The sequence below is a fragment of the Gracilinanus agilis genome, unplaced genomic scaffold (assembly GCF_016433145.1).
Source record: "Gracilinanus agilis isolate LMUSP501 unplaced genomic scaffold, AgileGrace unplaced_scaffold47169, whole genome shotgun sequence".
Lineage (NCBI taxonomy): Eukaryota > Metazoa > Chordata > Mammalia > Didelphimorphia > Didelphidae > Gracilinanus > Gracilinanus agilis.
This window is the reverse complement of record NW_025381543.1, coordinates 1-9,933: the sequence shown is the minus strand read 5'-3', so window position 1 is coordinate 9,933 and position 9,933 is coordinate 1. Positions and strand designations below refer to the sequence as shown.

Here is a 9,933-nt window from a genome sequence, read left to right as displayed (position 1 = left end):
TGGAAAACAATATGGGAGAGATTAGGTTTAGATCAACATCTCACACCCTACACCAAGATAAATTCAGAATGGGTGAATGACTTGAATATAAAGAGGGAAACTATAAATAAGTTAAGTGAACACAGAATAGTATACTTGTCAGATCTCTGGGAAAGGAAAGACTTTAAAACCAAGCAAGAGTTAGGGAAAATTACAAAATGTAAATTAAATGGTTTTGATTATATTAAACTAAAAAGCTTTAGTCAAAATGTAGTCAAAATCAGGAGGGAAACAACAAATTGGGAAAAAATCTTTATAACGAAAAACTCGGACAGGGGTCTAATTACTCAAATATACAAGGAGTTAAAGCAATTGTATAAAAAATCAAGCCATTCCCCAAAAAAAAAAAAAAAAAAAAAAAAAAAAAAAAAATTTACAGGTAAAGAAATCAAAAGTATCAATAAGTACATGAGAAAGTGTTCCAAATCTCTAATAATTAGAGAAATGCAAATCAAAACAACTCTGAGGTATCACCTCACACCTAGCAGATTGGCTAAAATGAAAGAAGGGGAGAGTAATGAATGTTGGAGGGGATGTGGCAAAATTGGGACATTAATGCATTGCTGGTGGAGCTGTGAACTGATCCAGCCATTGTGGCTGGCAATTTGGAATCATGCTCAAAGGGCTATAAAAGAATGCCTGCCCTTTGATCCAGCCATACCATTGCTGGGTTTGTACCCCAAAGAGATCATAGATAAACAGACTTGTACGAAAATATTTATAGCTGCGCTTTTTGTGGTGGCAAAGAACTGGAAAATGAGAGAATGTCCTTCAATTGGGGAATGGCTGAACAAACTGTGGTATATGCAGGTGATGGAATACTATTGTGCTAAAAGGAATAACAAACTGGAGAAGTTCCAGGCGAACTGGAGAGACCTCCGGGAACTGTTGCAGAGCGAGAGGAGCAGAGCCAGAAGAACATTGTACACAGAGACTGATATACTGTGGTAAAATAGAATGTAATGGACCTCTGTACCAGCAACAATGCAATGACCCAGGACAGCTCTGAGGGATTTATGGTAAAGAAAACTACCCACATTCAGAGGAAGATCTGCAGGAGAGGAAACACATAAGCAACTGCTTGAACGTATGGATCGAGGTGGACATGATTGGGGATGTGGACTCGAAATTACCACACCAATGCAACCACCAACAATTTGGAAATAGGTCTTGATCAAGGACACATGACAAAACCAGTGGAAATGTGCGTCGGCCATGGGAGGGGGGAGTGCGGGGGGTGAAGGGGAAAGTAGGAGCATGAATCATATAACCATGTTAAAAATGATTATTAATAAATGTTTAAAAAAAAGCAGTCAGCTATGATTAAGCCTCTCAGTTTCATGATCCAAGAATATGTGAGAAAACTAAGGAACAACAGTTAAGTTAGTTATTCTAGGACCTGGCGCAAAACCTACCATTTAATAGAGATGTATTGAATTGAATTGCAGGTGAAATCATGAAAATCACCAGCAAATTCCTGAATTCTAGTTCAAGGCCATACAGTTAGTATTCAAAATTGCATTGGGCATCTTATTTTTTTCCCTTTTTCTACCTGGGCTCATACTCTATAATTTATCCTTTCAGGGACAGCCAGAGTAAGGATAAGATTTCCTATTTTCTAATAGAGGTCCTATTTGTTTCTTAGTGTCTTGGAAAACAATGGATTATTCCTGCAAATGTAGGTGTTCAATTTCTTTTAGGAAAGGTCCTTATTTTAGAGGGCCATTAAGTTGATCAAGGTGGTATTATTAATTAAACTTTTTTTTTGACCTACAATAACTGATGCAGAGAGAAATAAGTAGAAACAGGAGAACACTGTATACAGTAACAACAATCTTGTAAGATGATCAACTGTGAAAGACTTAGGTACTAACAGCAAAACAATGATCCAGTTCAAATCTAATGGATGCATGAAAAAGAATGTCATCTGGACAACATCCAGAAAAATAACTGTTAGAGGTTGGAATACAGATCAAAATAAACTATCTCTCACTGTAGTTTATTTGTATTTGTATTTTGCAGTTTGGGTTTTACATGAGTATTCTCTCACAGCAATGACCAATATGGAAATATGTTTTGCATGATAATACATGTATAACCCAAATCAAATTACTTACCATCTCTAGGAGAGGGGAGGAAAGGGAGGGAGGGAAAGAATTTGGATCTTATAACTTCAGAAAATGTATGCAAAAAATTATCACATGTAATTGGGAAAATAAAATCTCTTTTAAGAATTTTTAAACTGTCTTTTCAGGGCAGCAAGGTGGCTCAGAAGATAGAGAGCCTGGCCTAGAGATGGGAGATTCTGGGTTCAAATCTGGCCTCAGACACTTCCTAGATATGTGACCCTGGGCAAGTCACTTAAAACCCTGTTGTCTAGCCCTTACCCCTCTTCTGCCTTAGAACCAATACATAATAATGATTCTAAGATGGAAGGTAGGTTTTTTTTGTTTTTGTTATTGTTTTTGTTTTATTGCTTAACTGGCTTTAATAAACAGGACACAAAGACCCTTACCTTGAAATTATTATTATGCAAAATACACAGATGTAGGCTGCTTTTTCTTTAAAAAATATAAAATAAATAAGCAAGACATGAAAATAGGCAGGTTTTCATTAAATAAAGGACTGGAATTTTTTTAAATAAAAAAAATGTTGATTTGATTTCAACATCATATGAAGAATGGAAATCATTGTTACCAATATTCAAGTTTATTAAACAAATAAAAAATTTATATTTAGAAACTTTTAACTGTCATCCACTTCAAGGTTTATGTTGCTCCCAAATTTTGCATATAACTGAACTTTCAAATCAGCTAGCACTCATTGGATCGATTCAACTCTGGATTCTAATGCTTCAATTTCATCTTGCAAATTTTTCTTAGCTTTTTCCAGCATTTCTTGGGTTTCATCTTGAGAGTGGCTAATAAAAACATCACTAATTTGATAGGGAATCATTAATGAATCTTCATCCATCATCAATATATCATCACATGCATCCTCTAAATTTTGAAGCTGTTTCTTTTTAACTTGTATTTCTTCCTTCAGTTCTGTGATTCTACTAGTATTCCATGCAAATTTGTTAATCTTTTGTTGGTCCTCAAAAGTGACGTTGACATCTTCTGCAGCCGCCTTCTTCATGGTGGCGGCCATATTGGGATAGGTAGGTTTTTTTTAATAAAATAAAATTTAAAAATAAATTGTTTTTCCCTTTATTAGAGAAGATACCAAGAAAAAGGGGGAAGTATCTTGGTCAGTCTCACAAGGCAGTCATCAGAACTGGAACTAAAGTCCTCAGACTCCAAATCCAGAACTCTTTATAAATCATCTTGGTTTATAGAACTTGATTGCTATGAAGCCACATAGCCCTGCCTATCATAAAATGTCTCCCTCAGAATGTGCCAGGGTGCTCTCCTACTTTCTACCTGACCTGCAAACCCCATCATTAGAGTCATTAATCCATGTTACTAAGAGGCCACAGAACTGGCATTCTAGAGACCTGGTTCTAGTCCAGGCTCTACAATTACTTTGTTGAGTGACCTTGGCAAAGTTTCTTCCTTTCCCCGAACCTGGATCTGCAAAATGAAAGGACTGGACTAGAAGGGATCATGAAGTTCATTTCCAGTCATAAAAACATGAATCTCTAAAAGGTCACATTTGAAATGCACATGTGGTAGAGGGCAGCTGAGTGGCTCAGTGGATTGAAAGCCAGGACAAGAGATGGAAGGTCCTGGGTTCAAATGTGACCTCAGGTACTTCCTACCTGTGTGACCCTGGGCAAGTCACTTAGTCCTCATTGCCTCCTCCTCACCACTCTTCTATCTCAGACTCCAATACACAGTATTAATTCTAAGAGGGAAGGTAAGAGATTTTTGTTTTTGTTTTTTTAAGGTACATATACTATCCAGAAAGTAAACTCTTCTAGCCATCATGAATTAGCATATTAACACAAATTAGCTTTTCAAATTAGCCAGCTGTGCTTTGGAAGGCAAAAATAATTTGGCCCCAAGGACAAAATATTCAAGAGAATATAAGTGGTGAAAAGGGATGACAAAGACAACAACAAACCTTGGGATGTTAGGTCAGGGAGTAAAAGCACAAGTAGAATTCCCCTATAATTGTGATGGTGTATCTATGGAACACACACCAGAAAGGGCACACAGAGCCCTCTCTGTGGGCATGCAGCTGTCACCCACTGAAGTTCATTACTAGAAAGGCAGAGGGACTTGGGCTGAGCTGCTCCCTTCCCACTGTCCACCTCACTGAGGACATTTTTCACTTGGCCCACTCCTCTGCCCAGCAGCCCAATGGGAATGCTTACTCCCTCCTCTGTCTGGGATAAGGTGGGTGGCTCACATGCAGCAGAGCAGGAGGGGAGTAGAGTACTCAGGCCACTTTCCTCCCTAACCTTAACTCTAAATTTGTTTCTAACCCTAACTCTAACCCTGAGGATATTTCTCACATGACTTGTCCCTCTGCCCAGCAGCGAAGTGGGAGTGCTTTCTCCATCCTCTGTCTGGGTAAAGAAGGGGAGGGCTCAGGGTGGGGTGGGGCACTCAGTCTTGGAGGTAGAACACAGCACACAGTCTCCAAAAGGTTTGCCATCACTGCCCTGGTTCACTGCTTCTTTTCAGTGGTTTTTGCTGGATCATTATCTTTGTCCTACACAAGACACATGAGGTACACCAGTGATAGTGAATCTTTTAGAGACCAAGTGCCCAAATTGCAACCCTCATGCCACATGTGAGTCCCTTGCCTTACCCCAGACAGGAGAAGTAGGAAGCACTCCCATTGGGCTGCTGGGCAGAGGGGTGGATCATGTGAGAAATGTCCTCAGATGTGTATGCAGAGAGGGAAGGGAGAAGCCCCCCTCTGGAAACATGTGCCAAAGGTTTGCCAACACATGAGTATACTCTAAAGCTCTTTCCTGGCTACAATTCTACAATTTCTCTCTCATTGATTTAATCAGATGCCATAGATTCAACTATCTCTTTATACAAGTGATTCCTCATACCTACAAAACCAGCCCCAACTTCTCTTTTGAGCTACAGTCCTGTAGCTCAGAATCTTGAGCTACAGTATCTCCACCTGAATGTTCCATAGACATCTCTAATCCAAAGTTTTCAAAATGGAACTCATTATCTCTCCCTTTGAACCTCCCACTCTGCTAACCTGTCCATTTCTGCCAAAAGTACCACTTTTCTTCCAACTCCAGATTTACCACCTTGGAGACATTCTTGACTCTTCCTTCTCCCTATCTTCCAGTTTATAGAGTTGTATCCATTCTACCGCCAGAATATCTCTCATATCCATTCCCTTTTCTCTATTCATACAACTCTTCTCATCAACTTCCTAATCAGTCTCCCTTAAACAAGCCTTTTCCCTTTCCTAGCCATCTTCCACATAGCTACCAAAATAATATTTCTAAAGCAATGTCACCATGTCACTATCCTGATAAAAGTTTCAGTGGCTCCAATGCCTTCAGGATAAGTCACCAATTCCTCTGTTTGTCCTTCAAAGCCCTTCCCACTCTAGCCCAAATCTATCACTCCCAACTACTTCACTTTACTCCCTTACCTGCATTCTCTGTCCCGGCCCAATTGGCTTACTTTCTACTCTTCCTATGAAATATTCTACCTCCTGTCCTTATGCCTTTGCCCAGACTGTCCTCTTTGCCTGGAATGCTCTTGCATTTTTGCCTTGGCCTCTTGAAATCCCTAGCTCAAGGTCTCCCTCCTTTAAGAGGCCTTTCCTGAGTCTCCCAAGTCATTGATGAACCCCTTTCCATTTTACTTGGGTTTGAATTGTGAGGTATCCATGTGTGCCCAACAGAGTTTTGGAATTCTATTCAAAGAATTTATGGCAAAATCAGCAAGACTAACTCATTTCTCTTCCTTTTCCTGAAAGTATTGGATATCTTCCTGTTAGTTGATGAAACTTAGACATTTTAACAGGGTCAGGGAAGTCAGTGATATTGTAGCATTGACTGAATAATTTCCTCTAACTTCAGACTGAGTTGTCAATGAAAGTCAGAAACAAGCAATTCAGGGAGTGTATGAATGAAGGTAGACTTGGGTGAGTTAAAAAAGTAGAGCCAAGAAAACAATATCCACAGCATTTAGAATGATGCTAACACTAAAAGACAGCTAAATTCATGTAATGTATTGTACATTGACAATGATGATTCATAATGAGAAGGGTGACTATGGAGGTAGAATGATGAGTTTTTAAGACAGAGTTGCAGGTTCAGTTGTTTTTTCTTTGTTATAAATTGTTTTTCTTTGTTATAAGGAAGAGTTCATTAGGAGTAGAAGGGTTAAGGGGAAATCTCTACTATAAAACAAAAGGCAACAATTAAACTTAAACTGCAGTTTGAGATAACTAGGCAATCTCTTTTTAGAAGAAGAATTTGAGGCAAGCATTAAATGAGAAGAGGAAGGTATCTTGGCCAGAAGAGCTATGACAAGTCAGTATTTAGAAGGAAATGAATGGTTTAAAAGAATAAGGAAAGAATTTGGCTTAGAACAATAGAAAAACTTCATCCAAAGTCATCTTAATTAAATAAATCAAAATAATTCATTTGTCAACTGGCTCCACAGAAAACCACTACCACTTCTTTGCTCTCGTGCATCATTTTTTCTTAGAATCCCTTTGGTGTGAATTTTTCCAAACATTAAGCACTGTGGTAAACTCTAAAAGCATAGAGATTATGTATTAATAGATATACATATGGGATTTGTACTCAGCTAACTTATGAAATTCCATTCCATTTGATATAATTAGATCTACTGATAAATACTACATTTCTAGTTGGGCTTTAAGTACCAAAGCCAAATGGTAAAAGTCTCTTTCCCTCTCCTCTCTCTCCCTCCCTCCTTCCCTTTTTCTCTCTCTCTCTCCCTCCCTCTCTCCTTTCCTCTCTCTCTTCCTCCCTTCCCTCCCTCCCTTTCTCTCTCTCTCCTTTCCTCCCTTTCTCTCTCTCTCTCTCTCTCTCTCTCTCTCTCTCTCTCTCTCTCTCTNCTCTCTCTCTCTCTCTCTCTCTCTCTCTCTCTCTCTCTCTCTCTCTCTCTCTCTCTCCAGATGTGTGTATCTGTCTTTCTCTTTACCTCTCTCTGTAAATGCATGTATGAATGTATACATTTATTTTTATATATTTATATTTATGTGTATATAATATATATTTATGGGCAAGGGTCATTGGATTAAACAATCACCCCACCATTTTTTAAATTAGCAATAATATACTATGGCCTCTTACATTAACCAAGTGAGAACATTTCTCATTCAAAGAGTTTAGACCCATGTTGGCAAAGGCATGACACATGTGCCCTGGCATGCTGGAGGGGACTGCTCCATTCCCCTTCTCCACAGTGCCCAAGGACATTTTTCATATATCCCGCCTCTCTGCCTAGCAGACCAATGCAAGCACTTCCTCCCTCCACTATCTAGGGTAATGAAGAAGGCTCATAGGCAGCTTGAAGGTGCAATTCAGGCATGTGATCTCTAAAAGGTTCACCAATGCTGTTTTACTCTATGCTGAATGCTAGAAGTCTTTGAAAGCCATTGGGTGAATGGAAGTGACATTGATAGAAGGTGTGTTCTGATTAATTAAAGGTAGCTTATATAAAACCCGAAGAACCTGTATAAAAACAGCACCTAGTTTAGACCTCAGATCCAAGCAAATGAATAGCTAACTATAGGGCAAGCCCTGAGACAGAGTTTCTTAACAGAGATGATACTGCCTTAATCACAGCCTTAGTCTCCTTCCCCCACCCTTAATCCAAAGAGAATCTAGGGAACTTTGGAAGACAGGAGAATCTGGATGGGTTCATTGTTGTCCTAGCACTGTCCCCAAGTCAGCACAGTTAGTGGCAGTGTCTATATCAAGAACTATGAGCAGACTAGATATGGCAATGATAGGATATTCAAGGCTCTATGAGGAGCCTCTCAGAAAGGTTGTGAAGAGCCCAAAGAGCACATTCCAAGTACCCCTCGAAGGAGAGGAAAGGAGCTCCATTGCCCTTTTGCTACATGTCCTTTCTAAGTTTGAGCTCACTTTCCCCTGGACTTATATACTGTTGGCAAAGTGAGCCACAAATTTTTGAGGGGGATATTTTTAATCAACTGTTGTTACTATTTCACCTTAGCAAATACTCCTTCCTAGAAATTAATTGTCTGACTAACTAATTAGTATCAAAGCAGGAAGAACATTAGGGCCATATGAGCTGCATACCCTTTGGGTTGCCCCTAGGACCCTAAGGGAAGATACAGTACTTATATTCTGGGAGACTACTCAGTGTGAACGGGGGTTGGTTTAGTTGCCTCAGATCATGTGCTACATATGCATGTAAAAAGTCAAACTACATACATGCATACATACCTATATATACAAGTATGAACCATAACTATACATAGTCAAGATACATATAAATATGTACATATACACACATAAGCATCTTGACTTTAGATAGATACACACATGCTCTATATAAATGTTGTGTCTGCTCTGGGTCACTATCTCAACTAGGATTCAGAGTTGGCTCTCCAGAACTTAGTTATTATGTAGACCTTTAAGGCTCTAGAGATTAATCTTACCAGCTTTGGAGAATGCTTTTCTAGTGCTATAGTTTGAGTCCCTACTAGAATGCTTCCTTCATCAATCTTGGTCCACTGACCATTGTAAAATGTTACACAGAAACACTATATTTATTCCATATTTTAAAAGTTATTTCTAATAAATTTTCCTCTAAATTCTCCTATATTAAAAAAATGAGGGGACAGTATAAGTTCTCCTAAAAGTTAAAATGCACTTTTAAAATCCTGATGTGATTTAGAACTATGAAGCTGAGTCAAGCTACCTAAGATGATCTCATTCTTCTTTCAGGAACTGCTTATATTAATAACTATGTTTTATTCTTACTGCCCATTTTTCCCACGTAGCATATTTTCTGGATAAAAAGTGCATGGAATTTATTGATCACCATTTATCAGTACGGGGAGGTAACTCTATGTCTGAGCCCTGGTTTTATACATGAAGGCATTGAAAAGAAATTAAGGCCCCGAGACTTGCCCTTCCCAAGACTACATTTTATGTTTCTGTGTTTCTGTACAGACCATGAAGTAAATCCTATTGAAAATCCTTGAAATCCTTCAAAATCCAAGGGAATAATGGGGATTATTTTTTTCTATATAACCATAGTATAGTTTTAAATGTTAAAAAATATCTGATAGTGACACAGCATTTTCAAGTTTGCATATATGTTACCTCATTTAATCCTCTCTACAATCCTGCAAAGTGGGATTCCAAGTATTATTATCCATTCCCAATTTACAGACAAAGAAATTAAGTCACAGAGAATGACTTGCTTTTGATCACATAGGAAGTAATGGTTAGAGGCAGAACATGACTTCTGATACTAGGTCCACTATATTAAAACAGCCTCCTATTTTCTTTCTTGTTCTTTGACTATCTGGAGCTGCTTCAGAGTCCTTATCTAAATGGAGGTCAAAATGAACAAAGGGATAGATATCAGAGAGTGGGTAGTCAGGAAGCCTGGGTCAAAGAGATAGGAAAGGGAAATCATACTTAGAAAGGATCTTGGTGGCAACTGTGTAAAGGATAAAGGGGGAAAGGAAAGGGATGAATGTGAGGAAACTTTTACGGATGAAGAGACTGAAGGTCAGAGATTCTCTGTAATGATTGAGAATACCAAACGAAGATGAGGTATTTATGTGTTTTATTTACATGTTGTTTCTCCCATTAGAATATGGACTCCTTGAGATCAAAAACTGTTTTTATTCTTCCTTGTATCTCTACTATGTAGCACAGTATCTGGTGAAGGAAAGAAGGAAGATGGGGGGGAGGAAGGAAGGAAGGAAGGAAGGAAGGAAGGAAGG

General features: G+C 38.7%; 1 protein-coding gene across 1 annotated transcript; it reads right to left on the bottom strand.

The window, feature by feature from the left end:
* Positions 1-2,827: 2,827 nt before the first annotated feature.
* LOC123255476 (prefoldin subunit 4-like) lies at positions 2,828-3,189 on the bottom strand. Its single transcript, XM_044684262.1, has one exon. It carries the CDS (start codon positions 3,187-3,189, stop codon positions 2,860-2,862), a length of 330 nt encoding a protein of 109 aa, XP_044540197.1. The 3' UTR covers positions 2,828-2,859.
* Positions 3,190-9,933: the final 6,744 nt, after the last annotated feature.

Coding starts and splice junctions, on each gene's coding strand:
- LOC123255476 (XM_044684262.1), bottom strand. CDS start 3,189: ATGGCCGCCACCATGAAGAAGGCGGCTGCAGAAGATGTCAACGTCACT.